The sequence below is a fragment of the Juglans regia genome, chromosome 14 (assembly GCF_001411555.2).
Source record: "Juglans regia cultivar Chandler chromosome 14, Walnut 2.0, whole genome shotgun sequence".
In the NCBI taxonomy this organism is placed as follows: domain Eukaryota; kingdom Viridiplantae; phylum Streptophyta; class Magnoliopsida; order Fagales; family Juglandaceae; genus Juglans; species Juglans regia.
In genome coordinates, this window is record NC_049914.1 from 27,459,391 (window position 1) to 27,475,590 (window position 16,200).

The following is a 16,200-nucleotide window of genomic DNA, read 5'->3' on the forward strand; positions in this document are numbered from 1 at the left end:
TTACTCGTGAAGAAAAATATTTTTTAATATAATTAAACTATGTCATGAGTCAATGTATATGAACGATACTCTCAATAATATCGACATAAAAAATTTTAAATTGTTTTCATATATAAGTAATAGGTGAAGCGTGAGACTATCATAATTCCATTATATTTATATTTCAAAAGTTTCTACTCACCAATAAAAAAAAATTAAAAACCCCTCTCAAGACACGATTCAATTCAATATTTTATTAAATTTTCTTTCAAATACTTGATTAGCAAATTGGGTTTAAACTTTATACTACATTTTTTATTCATAAAAATTAAAAGGTCGCCACTAAACTCGAAATAGACTACACATTTTTGTTATAATTTATTTATATATATTATCTAGTTATAAAAATACGAAACAGTCGTATCATGGTCGAGACTCGAGAGGAATCTCCCGTTTAAATGCTCACTAAAATATCTATGATGCTAATTAGAAGTTATGCACAATGTTAATGGGTAAATGTCAAGGTGAATATATAAATACTTTGTAACTATTTTATTTTAAATATTATTGTAAAAATTCCTCAACATCAAAACTAATGTCTTCCTACTTACCAAATAACATTAAAAAAATGTTTAATAGATGTTGATGTGGTGTTTCGCTGGTTTGGGCAACTCTACATCCCCGGTATCCAAGCGCGATCTTGCACAGTCAAAATGGAGAGAGGGGACCTTGAGGTTCGTTAATCCTCTAATGCTTAAGTCAGTATCTAGAGGGAAAAATTAAGGAGGGAAGCCAGAACCAGGATGATAGTATTTTTTCTATCTATTTACTTCTCGTTGGATTAACCCTTATTTATAGTTACCGTGTTGGATTTTCCCAAGGTAGTGCTCTGGGTAGTGTGGGGCGATTCGCCCTTTATATTTCATTACCAAGCAGCTTTCACGTTGTTCTTTCACTGAGCATCGATGGCTCCGGGCCTTCTCTGTTCATCGCTCTGGTCTTGGGCTGCATTCAATGCCGCAACCCTACATCTTGGGATGCATTTAATACGACGTGACCTCTGTTCTGGGCCGCATTAAATGCGACGTGGCCTATGTTTTGGGTCACATTAAATGCAACGCGGCCTCTGCTCTGGGCCGCATTAACTGCGATGTAGCCTCTGCGTCCCCTCCGTTTAGTAATGCATGTCACAATTTTCTTTCATTTTTTCCTAGTCTTCCTCCAGATCTCCTACTCCGATCCAATCTATTTGTCCAAGTTACAATCTGGACTTTCACTTTCCTAGCCCGAGCTTATGCGACCGGGTTGGGCCCCATCGTTGGCCTAACTCCCGCAATGAACACTCCCTACCCTCCTAGACCCAAGTTAATGATTTTTCCCTCATCACAATAGATAAAAATAACAAATGGTCTATGATCACAAATTACTTAAAAGAAAACTCTGTAATGTTTTTGGAGACATTTTCTTCCCTTTGTAGTAAAAATAAATAAAATAAAATACTGATATTTAAAAACAAGAGGCCGAAATGGACTCGATTAATATAACCCAAGGTTTTTTAGTAAATTCAACTCGACTAAACAAGTTTTTTACGTGCCCGTGGGATGCCGTGGCACTCCCGTATTTTAAATGAGCATGCGGCCCCTTTTTGTAGTACATGCGACTCCGACGCTCTCTGACGCCACCCTACAAAAAAACTAACACCAGCACGCACTTGCCACTGCCAACTCTCTTCTCGTCACTCTGCTTTTCTCGTCACCCTGCTTTTTCGCTCTCTTTTCCTTCCTTCCCAAGTAACTTGACATACCATCTCTCTCTCTCTCTCTCTCTCTCTCCCTCTCTGTGGGTATTCATGTGCTTAAAGACACCCATCTGCAGCTCGTATTCCATTCGTGTGTGCTCTTCCTTTTTTCTTTTTTCCAAAGCTTTCGGGTTCTTTTCTTATATCTTGTCCACATTACGTGTGGCTTCTTAGCTTTTCAGTGTCTCACTGGTTTTCTCTGTAATACTGCAGATGTCAGATTCAGAAGCTTAGCCTTCTAAACCAGCTGGTAAAAAGATCATCTTTTCTTTTATTAAACTCGTTCCCTCTCTCAGAACTTTTGCTTTTTTTCCCTTTTATTTTGCTTTGATTTGAGTTTCAATGTCTTGAATTTGTGTTTTTATTTGCTTCTTCTTTCTTGGGACAGTAAGGGTGTTTGGGTTCTAAGATTCTGATCGCAGTCCGGGAAACATGTCGTCCGCGTCGACCTCGAGGAGAGGTGGGGGCTCTGATCAGCCACTGTACCCGCAGAGGCGGATCATGAGGACTCAGACTGCCGGGAACCTTGGAGAGACGATGTTTGATAGCGAGGTTGTGCCTTCTTCGCTCGCCGAGATCGCTCCGATTCTTCGTGTTGCCAATGAAGTCGAAAAGAGCAACGCCAGAGTGGCTTATCTCTGTAAGTCCATGCTTAGTTTTGCAAAAAGGAAAAGAAAAACAAAGATTTTTTTTTGAAGAATCAGTTGTTAATTGATTGAATAGCCTGGCATTTAGCTCATACTTTGGCTTTGATGCAGGCCGATTTTATGCCTTTGAGAAAGCTCATAGGTCGGATCCCACCTCTAGTGGTCGTGGTGTTCGTCAATTTAAAACTGCACTCCTTCAACGTCTCGAAAGAGTAAACATTATTATGCCCTTCATTTCAAGTCGATGCCAAGTTTGCTTGTTTGTTTTTATTTTTATTTTTGGCATATGAGGAGAATTATCGCCTCATTTATAGTACAGTTCTCAATCAAGTACAGTTATTTACCTAGAATTACCGGATAAGTACTTGCCTTTAACCTGATTAAAGATAGAGGAAACAGAAGTTTTGGTATGCATTCATTTATCCAGCATGTAATCCTTTTTTTTCAGAATCCTTTCATATAAATTAATCAGCCTACTCCTAGCGACTACTTTTGTGAAGAACCAACTGTAAGAAATGAGCCGGAGTCGGCTGAGATGAGTAGACATTCATCTTAAAGTGTTGACCCAAAGATTTTGTAAGGCACTAATATGTAAAGAATTTTTTTTTTCCTTGGGCCATGTAACCCGGAAGCTGATTACAGTTTTGAGATGTATACAATTCCCGCCTTTTCCCTTTCCAAATGCAATACTACCTCTTCATTTTTAGGCGTTAATATATGCAATATTAACAGTTTTTAATAAGTAGTGTACTGTTAACAGTCTTGTCTTTGAAGCAGGTGTTTGAACCAGTGAAATCTGCAAATTGCTTGATCAAGTCACCAGTTGTGACAGATTATCTTCATTACCCAGAAGATTAAGCTTTAATGATAACACTGTCTCTCTTTTATTGGTTCTCATGTTGGGTGCATCATGTTCACAATATTCAAAATTTTGTTTCTTCTTTGAAAAGTTATTAAAATAAACAGAAGATGCAATTGCGAATTTATGTTCCAAAAGAAGTAACACAAAATTAATACGTTAACTTGCACATAAACAAACAACACAATGAACAGCACTGTGAACAGTAAGTCATGCATTACAAACTAAGCACCAAAACTGTATCTGGTGCAATTCAAATTACTTTGATTGGTAATTCTTTGTTTTGGCCTTTTTCCTGCTTTGTTGAAGGAACCTGAAACGAAATTTTGTGAAGGTTGGTTGACTCACTCTGACATAAAATTGGTGCAGCTCTTGCTCTTTAGTGTTTTCAATTGCCTTCAGGATGATTTACCAATGCTTACACTCTATTTTTTTTGTTTTTTTACTCTGTCTGTGCTTCGTCAGTTTCCTGATCTTTTTGTTACTCTATCAGGAGAATGATCCAACATTAATGGGAAGGGTAAAAAAAAGTGATGCACGAGAAATGCGGAGTTTTTATCAAAATTACTACAAGAAGTACATCCAGGCTTTGCAAAATGCTTCTGATAAAGCTGATCGGTGGGTCCGTCCTCTATAAGATATCAGGTCTTCAATTTATATGCTTGGAAATTGCTTTTTGGCTGCTCTACTACTTGACTTTGAATTTTCTGTCTTTATCCAGTGCACAGCTTACAAAGGCATATCAAACCGCTAATGTTCTATTTGAAGTTTTGAAGGCTGTGAATAATAATCAATCCATGGAACTTGATCGTGAGGTACTGAGGCTATGTGCCATTTATTGAACTTTGATGCCTAAATTGCAGATATTAATATTGTTATTATTTTTGTCAAAGGATGCTTTGTTTGTCTAGGTTTCCTTCATTTTGGAATTACATTGATTGAACTATCATCTTAGAAACTTCATGTTCCTGCATAACGTTGGATGTTTGATTGATATCTTTATGATTGACAATTGGTAAGATTTTGGACGTTCAAGCTAAAGTTGCTGAAAAGACAGAGAACTATGTTCCTTACAATATCCTTCCTCTTGACCCTGACAGTAAAGATCAGGCAATTATGATATTTCCTGAGGTATTTTTCAATTTTCACACTTTTTGCTATCCTTCAGCATGGCCATTTTTTGTTGTACCATTGAAATATTTTGTTCTCTATCATCTTGATTTGCAGATTCAAGCTGCCGTTTACGCTCTTCGTAATGTTAGGGGACTTCCTTGGCCAATGAACTACCAGAAGAAGACAGATGACGACATTCTGGATTGGCTTCAGCAAATGTTTGGGTTTCAGGTGAAATCGACAACTCTATATATCATCTTTTTGCCAATGCTATTGGATCATACATGATTGTTTCAGGAATAATCTACTTTTATTTATTACCCCACCAAGGCAGAGAGCCTTTGGACTCATTCTTATGGAGTAAACCTCCATTTGGTAGACCGTGTATTTAGGAATAGTCAACTTGAAATGATTAAAGCCAATTGCATTTATATTAGTTCTCGTATTCATGGATAATCACGCCATGTTCTTGGATTATATTTATAAATATGCAGAAACATAATGTGGCAAATCAAAGGGAGCACCTGATCTTATTGCTTGCAAATGTACACATACGACAATTTCCGAAGCCTGATCAACAACCCAAGGTTGGTCCTTGCATCATAAATGTTTAGTCTAGTCCACTTCTGTTTCTATCCTTGCTGCCCCTTGCTTTTGTTTCTTTATTTTAAATCCCCTACAAATCATCTGTTATCTATTTGTAACATGCTTCTGCGTATTTCTTGTTAGTTGGATGAACGTGCGTTGACAGAAGTGATGAAGAAACTATTTAAGAGCTACAAAAAATGGTGCAAATTCTTGGGTCGGAAAAGTAGCCTTTGGTAAGCCTTCTCGTATTGATAGGATTGATTGATATAGGAGCTGCCCACTTGTGGCAATGCCTTGGCTTCAATGACCCGTCTGTATCTTATATGCTAATTGGTGTTAGTATGCGTGTTACGAAGATTATATTATTAGAATATAGAAAAATAATAGTTGTAGATGTGAGTGTATAAATACCGGACAATTATTTTTAAAAAAATAAATAAATACGAGATTCGTATAAAAAAAAATTAATTTTAATAAAACTTTTTTTGTTCTCTCAGTAATTTCTGCAGTAACCTATACTCCTTTACAATTTTTTTGTACTGATACCATTGGCTAGACGTTTGTAAGTACAAATGGATGATTTGAAGTGGATTATCATCGAGTCGAGGGTGCTTGAGCTTCTGATAGGGGGAGAAGGAACTTCAGTAGTGTGCATAAATGATAGATGCAAAGTCTGTCTCCACTTGGTGTCTCTGGGAATGTCAGTGTGCTCTGGCTGCTTTCCTTCATAGAAGGAAGAACATATCTCATGAAGGATTTAAGGTAAGAAATAGAGGCGATATGCTTGACGCTTCTCAAACGGACAGGGGAGGTACTTGGCGCTAAAAGAATACGGATAAGATGGATGGAACTGGTTGGAGAGTTGAGCAAGGTCGCAGATTCCTTCAAATCCTCTACTGGTTCTGCTTACAGAACAGTGAGATCATGGAAGTTGCATGATAGGTTGAAGACATTGAAAAGAAGGATTTCAGCAGAGGTTGCGACAACAGTTCAGCCAATATTGACTGGGAAACGGCCTATGCTGATGCTCTGTTAGGGCACATACAGCAACCCAAACTTGCACGAAGCTGCCAATGAACAGAGACAAGCTCTAAGGTCCTCAAAAGAAGAGTTGGCTAATCCGAGGTAGCAAAATTTGAGTCTCACACTTTGTAATCGGAGATTCCAGAGGCTCTAAAAACATTGTTTTCAGTGAAGTTCAGAACTTCAGAGTACTGCGACTGAAGAGGAAGTCTACAATATTCTAAAATGAGGGGAAGTGGGCTTAGAAAGTATGAAGGATTTGGAGGGGGTGAAAGGGCTTTATTAGAGGCTTTACGGGTCAAAAAAGGGCGATCCGTAAGCCGAATGTAGTGGCTTATTATAAAGAAAATGGGCCAATGCAGACCAGGCCTAATCCTTTTTAAGTTTGTTTTTTAAGAAAATGTTTGATGGTTTAAGTTTCTTAAATTTCTATAATCTATTTAATGGTTTAAGTTTCTAAAAATGCAGGATACCAACCATACAACAAGAAATGCAACAGCGTAAACTACTATACATGGGTCTGTATCTGCTAATATGGGGGGAAGCTGCCAATTTAAGATTCATGCCGGAATGCCTTTGCTATATTTATCATCATGTATGTTTCTAGATGGTCTCTTCTTCTAGTGGCTGTTTTTATATATTAATGTATGTACTTCGGCCATCTCCCTCCTTGCCTCCCCCCAGCAGAATCTAAATATTGAGTGCTCTAAGTATTAACTATCAAAAAAGTTTTAAGGCCCGTTTGGTTGCAAGATTCAGTTGAGATCAACTTAGTTCAGTTTAATTTTAACCTGAATCTAATATTTAAACACTCAATTCTCAAATTACTAAACTCATCTCAATTCAAAACTTCCTTACACGTGGGATTTACATTCTTTTTTAATTTCCCATGAATAGTATTAAACTAATCTTAACATCTAAACACATTTAAACTCATTTTAGATAGGTCTCACATAACTCACACCATCTACTCAACTCATTACTATTTATAAAGAGCTCAACTCAAAATCCAAACGCAGTCTTAGCCATTTATCACTGTTCTCTGCAGTATTATTTTGTTCGAATAAAATATGTGAAACATTTTCATACCGATGTATTTAGTTTCAATGCTCTTAGCCTCTTAGAATTGGTTATACGACGCACATGTGCTTTTATAGAAGTGCTCTGCATAGAATAACATCTGGTGCTTATTTGTTTTGCTTTTCTAGATGGCGTTTGAATTGTATGGAATCCTAGCGGGGAATGTAAGTCCCATGACGGGAGAGAATGCAAAGCCAGCCTATGGAGGTGAAGATGAGGCATTTTTGAGGAAAGTTATTACTCCAATATACAATGTGATTGCTAAGGTACTGTTGTGTCCAGTCCCTTCTCAAGGAGTCATTTATTGGAGTGCTGCTTCTTCATTTTTGTTATATCTTCTCAGATGTTATAATTGCTTTGCTCTACAGGAAGCTGAAAGAAGCAAGAAAGGGAGATCAAAGCATTCGCAATGGAGGAACTATGATGATTTGAATGAATACTTCTGGTAAGCCATTTAGTTATGACAAGTCATTTCGTTGCTATCAATATTTTATAGTGATTGATTTTCTCTTATATCTATAGGTCAGTTGATTGTTTCCGGTTGGGCTGGCCAATGCGTGCTGAAACTGATTTTTTTTCTTTGAGCATTGAACAGACTCTTGAGAACAATGGAGTAAGTAAGCAATGATGGTTATTTCTATTTTCCTGTTCATAAAAGTGAAAAGTGAAACTCATTTATTTTTTATTTCATAATATTATGTTTGACAATATAAATATTGTTCCACAGGATAACAAGCCAACTACTAAAAATCGATGGGTGGGAAAAGTTAATTTTGTTGAGATACGATCATTTTGGCATATTTTCCGAAGCTTTGACCGTTTGTGGAGCTTTTTCATTCTATGCTTACAGGTACCAAGTTCCACTTACATGCACTAATTTATCGGTACAATTATTCATTTATGCCTCCGATTATTTATGAAATGGAGCTGAAATTGGTTTTTAACTTAGGCTATGATCATTGTTGCTTGGAATGGCACGGGGGACCCAAGTTCAATCTTTAGTTCTGATGTATTCAAGAAGGTATTGAGTATCTTTATAACGGCGGCAATATTGAAGCTTGGGCAAGGTAGGCAACTCCAGTTTCATATCTTGTTCCCCAGATTTGCAGGCTGAATGCAATCAAAATATAATGTCATATGAAACTTCAACCTCTTGTTGAACCCACCCCACCCCACCTCAGCCCCAAAATAAATGCGCTTTATATCCTCTCCCTCCTCCCTCCCACCCTCTCTTTCTCATACATATAATATATATATATATATATTTTACTGGATTTTGTGTAAAGAACCACTTCTAGAAGTGCATACATTGTGCTCCATTAAAGTGACCAAGAACATGATTTAGGGTGGCTTAATGTATAAATAGGTCATTTTAAAATTTGTTATCAACATCAATTGAGGAAAGGATAAAAATTCTCCTCTCTCCTTCAAAATGGGGTCCACTAGATTCTAATAGAATTTGGGTGGTGCGTGGGGGGTTTTGACAGAGAGTGAGTGGGGTACGGTGGGGAAAGTCCTTCAGGGGGTTTCAGTAGCTAGAAAAAGTGAGGAAAAAGAAAAAAATCCATAAAAAAGTGTTAGAAAGATGGAGGATATACAAGAGAAATGGGATAGGCTGCATTTAATGGAGGATAAAGAAGCTGTAATAGACTTTGATGAAGGTGTGGGAGAGGAGATTTCCTACAAAGGAAGGTGTAGTCTGGTGGGGAAATTGTGTATGGATATAGGTATAAGCAAGAAGGTGATGGAGAGCACGATGAAGAAAGTTTGGAGAATAAGCAAACCTGCAAAGTTTATTGAAGTAGATACGAATGTATTTACAATAACTTTTGCTAATCCAGCTGATAAACAACGTGTGTGGAGTGGAAGACCATGGCTATTTGACATGCATCTATTTGTTCTAAAACCTTTTGATGAAGACATACCATCACAGAAGCTGAGATTTGTAAAGGAGTGCTTTTGGATACAACTGCATAACATGCCATTGTCTTGCATGAATGAAGATAGAGGAAAACATATAGGTAACACCATAGGCAGGGTGGAGGAGGTGGATGTGACAGAAGATGGAAGTGGCTGGGGAAGATTCTTAAGGGTTTTGATCTCTATAGATTTATCAAAAACTCTAGCCAGAGGCAGAAGCTTTGGATCCCTATAAGGTATGAAAAGTTGCCCAAAATTTGCTTTTTTTTGTGGTTGTTTAATTCGTGGTAAGAAAGGTTGTGAAAGGAAGAGTGAATGGGTTGATCGATATGGGATCTGGTTAAGAGCAGAATCGAAAATAGGAACAACAATAAAAAAAAGATAGGGAATTAGTTTTTTCAAAAAAGAGTAATGAGGGAGGGAGGATAAGGTTTATACAAGAAGAGGGAGAAAAAGTTTCTAATAGTAGGAGGGGAAAAAAGGAACTTAGCAAAAATACATCTCCTGAGAAGGAAATGTGTTTCAAGGAGGATGAGTCTGAAGGAACAAATGAGAAGGAGGGGAAATTGCATGAGATGGAGGATGGGGAAATGGTGACTAACAAACAAATAGAAGGGGCTAGGGAAATCACTACTAAGGTGGAGGAGAAGGAAGTAGAGGAGGTAGTAGAAAAGGGTTTAGAGAAGGAAGGATCAAGGAATGAAGAAGATGTTATTATTGAGGTGGAGGAGCAAATGGAGGATTTGTATGACACCATTAAGGAGTTCATTACCAAAAGGGCCCATTGAAGGGTGAGTGGAAGAGAAGGGCTAGAGAAAAAGGAAAGAAGACAGTTAACATAGGTGAATGCTATTTTAAAAAAAGGAAGAATGAAAATAAGGAAGGAAAAGAAAAAAAGAGACTAAAAGAAAAGAAGATTAGTATGGAGACTAATGGTGAGGAATACAATAAAAAAGGAAGCATGGTGGAGGCTGTTAATCAACCTCACATTTCTCAATGAAAACTTTAAGTTGGAACTGCCGAGGGCTTGGGAACCCTTGGACAGTTCAAGACCTTTGCCTTATAGTAAAGGAAAAGGACCTAGATTTAATTTTTTTGATGGAAACCAAGTTGAATACTAAGAAATGTGTGAGATTGAAGAAGAGGCTTAACTGTGAGGGATGTTTTGTGGTGGAGCCTAAGGGAAAGAAGGGTGGTTTAGCACTTTTGTGGAAGAGTAGAGCGAAGTTTGAGTTACTAAATTATACTCAGAGGCACATTAGTGGCTGGATTTCTAATGAGAATGGAGTTGAGAAGTGGTTGATGACAGGATTTTATGGCCAACCTGAAACTAGTAGAAGGGAGCAAGCTTGGAATTTGTTAAAATCTTTGAAGCCAAGTGCTAATCAAGGGTGGTGTGTCATAGGAGACTTTAATGAGATTACTTCTAATGATGAAAAAATGGCTAGTAAGCCAAGATCAGAGAGACAAATGAAAAGATTTAGAGAAGCTTTAGAATTTGTTTGATCTCGGGTGGAGAGGGAACAAATTTACATGGACCAACAAGCATGAAGATGAAACTTTTACTAAAGAAAGGCTAGATAGGGCAGTGGCCAATCCAAATTGGGCACAAAAATTCAATGATTATTGGGTGAAAGTGCTGACTGGGAGAAGTTTAGACCACAGGTCAATCCTGTTTACAATGAAGCAAAGAGGAGAAATGGCATGGAGAAGGAAGAAAATGTTTGGATATGAAGCAAGCTGGGCTAAAGATGAGGGTTGTGAGGATATTATAAAGTGGCTTGGAAAGATATGCAGAGGGAAATTCATGCTCAAAGATTTCAGGTTAAACTAGACAGATGCAGAGGTGCTCTTCTAAGGTGGAGTAAGCTGATCAATTCAAATAGACTCCAAGGAATAAAAGAGAAAACTGAGTTGTTAAAAAAGCTTCAAGATGAATAGAGCAGATACAATTCTGAAGAAATCAAAAGAATACAGAAGGAGCTGAGGGCAATGCTTGAGAATGAGGACCTTAAATGGAAACAAAGAGGAAAAAGGAATTGGTATGCAATGCCAATGAGAGACAAAAACACTAAATTTCATGCTTGTGCATATCAAAGAAGAAGAAAAAATGTGGTTCAACAGGTTATGGATGAACAAAAAAATATGTTTACTAACCAAGAAGAGAAATCAAAGGGACTTTTAACAATTACTTTGAGAAATTGTTCTCCTCGACAGAACCAAGCTTAGAAGATATTGAAGGCTGTGTGCAATAGGTGGAGACTCGAGTCACAAGTGAAATGAATGAGAGATTGGCCATGCCTTTCAGTAGATTGGAAATCGAGGAAGCGATCAAACATATGGGGCCTGTAAAGTCCCCTAGTCCAGATGGTTTTGGTGCTTGTTTCTATCAAAACCATTGGGATACAATAGGTGAGAAAGTGTGTAATGCAGTTCTGGATTTCCTTAATGGTAACTCTCTGCTTTCTCTAGTTAACTTTACTTACATAGCCCTAGTCCCCAAAACCAATAACCCTTTGAGTGCTACTGAGTTTAGACCCATTAGCCTTTGTAATGTCATTTACAAAGTTGTCTCTAAAGTACTTGTAAATAGGCTCAAAAGTGTACTGTCAGACATTATATCACCCAATCAAAGTGCCTTCATCCCAAGGAGGATAATTACTGACAACATTATGGTGGCTTATAAGGTCCTACATACAATGAAGGTGAGAAAGAAAGGCAAGGAAGGAAGCATGACCATCGAACTTGATATGTCAAAAGCATATGACATAATTGAGTGGGATTATTTGGAAGTATCATGAAGAAGCTGGGCTTTTGCAATGAGTGGATGAAGTTGATTATGCAATGTGTTACTTCTGTTACATACTCAATTTTGGTTAATCGTGAACCAGGGGCAAAAATCTATCCATCGAGGGGTTTAAGGCAAAGAGATCTTTTCTCCCCTTACCTCTTTATCATGTGTGCAGAGGATCTTAGTGCATTGCTCAACAAGGCTGATCAACAAGGGGAAACAAAAGGGATTTCAGTTGTGAGGAGGGGGCTGAGAATCAATCATCTGTTATTTGTAGATGATTGTGTTCTATTTGGAAGGGCTAGTGTGGAGGAATGGAGAAAACTGAAAGGGATTCTTAGTAAATATGACGAAGCTTCTGGTCAGTTTTTAAACAAGGAAAAGACAACTATGTTTTTCAGTTCAAATACCAACTCAGAAACCAGAAGTAGAATACTGAGAGAATGAGGGGATCTAGTGAAAGGGAATTATGAGAGATATTTGGGACTTCCCCCTATGGTGGGTAATTCTAAGTATAACACTTTTAGATGTTTAAAAGAAAGAGTTTGGCAAAAGATTAATAATTGAAAGAATTATTTTCTCTCTAATGCTGGGAAAGAAATTATGATAAAGACTAATCTTACATCATGAGTGTTTTCAAATTACCAAAGAAGCTTTGTAAAAAGCTTAATGGTATGCTTGCTAAATTCTGGTGGGGTAACCAACAAAGAAAAAGTTGCATCCATTGGAGGGGCTGGAAGAAACTAGGGCTTTCAAAAGGTAAGGGAGGATTGGGTTTTAGAGATTTGGAGATGTTCAACTCAGCTTTTGTTGGCAAAACAAGGCTGGAGGATTTTGCTGAATCCATATTCTTTAACTGCTCAGATCTATAAGGAAAAGTATTTCAGAAATACCTCATTGCTGGAGGCAAAATTGGACCATACACCCTTATTGATATGAAGAAGTGTGTGGAGTTCTTTGGGGCTGCTTAGAGAGGGACTAAGGTGGAGAGTGGAAAATGGAAGCAGGATCAAAATTTGGCGTAAAAAATGGTTATACACTCCATCTTCTTTCTGTGTTCAGTCTCCAATGGCTATACTAAATGATGATGCTAAGGTCAGTGAACTCATGGTGGAAAATAAAAAGGAGTGGAATGAGGCCCTTATTAGAACCATTTTCTTAAAAGAGGAAGCTGATCAAATATGTTGTATTCCTTTAAACAGAAGGGATGTCGAGGACAAGTTGATATGGGGTCCTTCAAATAGGGGCATGTTCAGTGTCAAGAGTGCTTATTTTTTTGAATAAGAAATATCAAAGGTTGTACAAGGGGAAGCCTCAGGAGGGGTAGTTTCAGATAGCAGATGGAAGCATTTATGGAGTTTGAATTTACCTGGAAAATTGAAAATATTTATGTGGAAGACAGGTAATGAGTTGCTAGCTACAAGGTGGAACTTATTTGTAAGGAAAGTAATTAAAGAACCAAAGTGTCCTATATGCCCTCAAGAGGATGAATATGTTTTGCATGTTTTATGGCATTGCCTAGCTGCAAATGATGTCTGGACTATGCATTTAAGAATTTTGCAAAAATGGAGTACAACAGAAGAGGACTTATTGAGTTTGTGGGAGAAGTTGTCACATAAGCTTTCAAAGTCTAAAATGGAAGAGATGGTAGCTATTATGAGAAGCTTGTGGATTAGAAGAAACATGTATATTTTTTAACAAAAATTTCTCAGTTCAAGCAGTGTTATCAAATCAACTAAGGAAGGTTTGAGTGACTTACAACTAGCTCAACCTTTATCAGAGGGACATGAGGGATCTATCAGAGTTGTAGGTGGTGAGAAATGATGGAAACTACCTAAGCAGAGCAATGTAAAAGCTAATTGGGATGTTGCCTTGGATGTTAAAGCTAAGAAGATGGGAATAGGTGTGATTATCACGAATGAAGAAGGAGAGGTCATGGTTGCTTGCAATGATTAGAGACCAAATGTTGATCTACCAGCTATAGCAGAGTGGTATGCTTTGAGGAAAGCAATGGATGTATGCAGGGACCTCAATTTCGACAAAGTTATATTTGAAGGTGATGCTTAGGTTATTATTAATGCAGTGAATGAAGTAGATGCAAGGTTTTCTTATTTTGATAATATCATTAAGGAAATGAAGATGATCCTTCAAGACTGGCTTGGCTGGAAGGTTCAATATTCTCATAGGAGCATAAATGTCATAGCACACAATTTAGCAAAGTTTGCTTTAAAAACTAAGGAGGAGATGGTGTGGGTTGAAGAGGCACCAACTTTTGTATTTACTAGTTTACAGAGAGACAAAAATGGTATTGAGTTTACAAAGATATATGAATGAATAAGGAATGTTTTTCAAAAACAAAAAAGGTAATTTTAAAATTTCTCCTAGGCTTTCAGCCATGAAGGGGTTGGTCAAGAGGGATGAATTAATTAGTCAACATCTAATTTTTATAACTTAATATTTTGAGCTCTATTGGAACGTAGTACATATTAAACTACACATTTGAATAAAATCAATTCTTGAGTCAAGGATTACCAGTGTAGTGGTCAAGATTACCAACCTTGATTGGAAAGTTGGGCAAACCAACTGCACATATTTGGATCAAATCAATTCTATCTTTTAGCTTGTTAGCTTTTTAAGCCAGGATGAGATGGTTTTAGTAGTGGGAAGAAAAGAAGGCTCTTGAGTACTTGTAAGACTAATATGAGTGAGCTAAAACTTCACTTGAAACTTTGATTAGAGATCATCCGTAAGATAAGCATGTCTACCCTCTTTATGAAATTTTAATATTTTAGGCAAAGTTCTTCCACAATCCAGTGTTGTCAACATGGAGAGGAGTAAGATCGAACTGAACACAACCAAGCTCAGCAAGAAGACCACGAAGCCATAGAATCTCAAAACAAGCAGCGGACATCGAACGGTATTTGGATTCAATGGAAGATTTGGAAACACGATTTTGTTTCTTACTCTTCCAAGATATCAAAGAGTCACCAAGAAACATGCACCAACCCGAAATAGATCGTCGCGTATCAGGACATCCTGCCCAACCAGCATCATTGTAAGCCACAAGGTGAAGATAAGTCTCAGTAGGGAAGAACATGCCCCAACTAAGAGATCCTCGAAGATATCGAATAATACGACAAACAACAACTAAATGTAGATGACGTGAAGCTTGCATGAACTGACCAACCTACTAGACAACAAATGAAATATCAGGTCGAGTAATAGTTAAATAGTTCAGGCTACCCTCTAACTGTTGATACATAGTAGGGTCGGAAAGGAGATCACCTTCCTCTCGAAGATACTTCATGTTTACTTTTGGAGGAGTATCCACAGAAGAAGTATCTTGAAGGCCATCCAAAGTAATCAAATCCTAAGTGTATTTATGCTGATTTCAAAAAATTCCAGATGGATCAGTATGAACTTCCAATCCCAATAATTACGTAAGAGGGCCAAGATTCTTCATATGAAATGACACTTGAAGATGCTATTGTAGTCGAGTGATCAAGGCGGAATCTGTCCCAGTAATAACAATATCATCAACATAAACTAGAAGAAGAACAATGCAAGTAGATGTCTCGTAGAGAAATAGAGAAGAGTCATATTGACTCTGCTTAAAAGAAAACTGAAGTTAGGTGGATCAAGATTTATCAAACCATGCTCGGGGAGCTTGTTTCAGCCCATATAACAAGTGCCTCAACTTACAGACATCCAAGGAAGAAGAGGATGACAAACCAGGTGGAATGGTCATGTATATCTCTTCTTTGAGATCACCATGAAGAAATGCATTTTTGAAATCCATTTGAAGAAGAGGCCAACCTTGGGATGCAGCAAAAAAAAGGACAGTCCACACCATAGTCATCTTGGCAACCAAAGCAAAAGTCTCCTCATAGTCCCACCCCATACGCTTGCCCATTGCCAAGTGCAACCAATCGTACTGTATACCGATCCAAAGTTCCGTTAAAACACAACTTGATAGAATAAACCCATTTGCAACTAATGGCTTTAACCTTAGCAGGACAAGGGATAACATCCCATGTATGATTATCCTAAAGAGCCCGAAGCTCTTCGGCCATCACCTCACGCCAATAGTCATGTTTAGCCGCCTCGGAATAACCTAACAGAATGGGAATGCAAGACAAAGTAACATGAAGAGAGGTATGTGAGAAACCATACCGATCCGATGGACAAGACACTCTAGTCGAACGTCGAGGAATTGTGGGGTTGTCCGGATCACCCTTAAAAGATACAGTCTGAGTAGGCTCAGATGGCGGATTAGGCTCAAGAAGGGGCAAAGTGGGCCGTTGTCGTTCATATATAAGTCCAGGTTTGAATCGGTCAAGAGAATGAGTCAAGTCATCAAAATGCGGCAAAACATGCATCTTAGGCAAAGACTCAACATGAG

General features: G+C 37.8%; 1 protein-coding gene across 3 annotated transcripts in view; it reads left to right on the forward strand.

The window, feature by feature from the left end:
* The first annotated feature begins 1,814 nt into the window (after window positions 1-1,814).
* The window catches only part of LOC109001692 (callose synthase 3-like), a 43,841-nt gene continuing 29,455 nt past the window's right edge, over window positions 1,815-16,200 (forward strand). The window contains exons 1-16 of one of the 3 annotated variants that reach the window (XM_035685069.1): window positions 1,815-1,868; window positions 1,991-2,027; window positions 2,166-2,417; window positions 2,536-2,636; window positions 3,777-3,901; window positions 4,005-4,098; window positions 4,304-4,414; window positions 4,511-4,627; window positions 4,891-4,983; window positions 5,126-5,217; window positions 6,476-6,602; window positions 7,216-7,353; window positions 7,456-7,532; window positions 7,610-7,700; window positions 7,815-7,937; window positions 8,037-8,154. In XM_035685069.1, coding sequence (XP_035540962.1) covers window positions 2,210-2,417; window positions 2,536-2,636; window positions 3,777-3,901; window positions 4,005-4,098; window positions 4,304-4,414; window positions 4,511-4,627; window positions 4,891-4,983; window positions 5,126-5,217; window positions 6,476-6,602; window positions 7,216-7,353; window positions 7,456-7,532; window positions 7,610-7,700; window positions 7,815-7,937; window positions 8,037-8,154 — 1,615 coding nt within the window. In that variant the 5' untranslated portion in view covers window positions 1,815-1,868; window positions 1,991-2,027; window positions 2,166-2,209. Of the gene's footprint in view, window positions 1,869-1,911; window positions 2,028-2,165; window positions 2,418-2,535; window positions 2,637-3,776; window positions 3,929-4,004; window positions 4,099-4,303; window positions 4,415-4,510; window positions 4,628-4,890; window positions 4,984-5,125; window positions 5,218-6,475; window positions 6,603-7,215; window positions 7,354-7,455; window positions 7,533-7,609; window positions 7,701-7,814; window positions 7,938-8,036; window positions 8,155-16,200 lie in introns of those variants that run through there. The other 2 variants (XM_018979076.2, XM_035685070.1) reach the window with 2 other exon arrangements.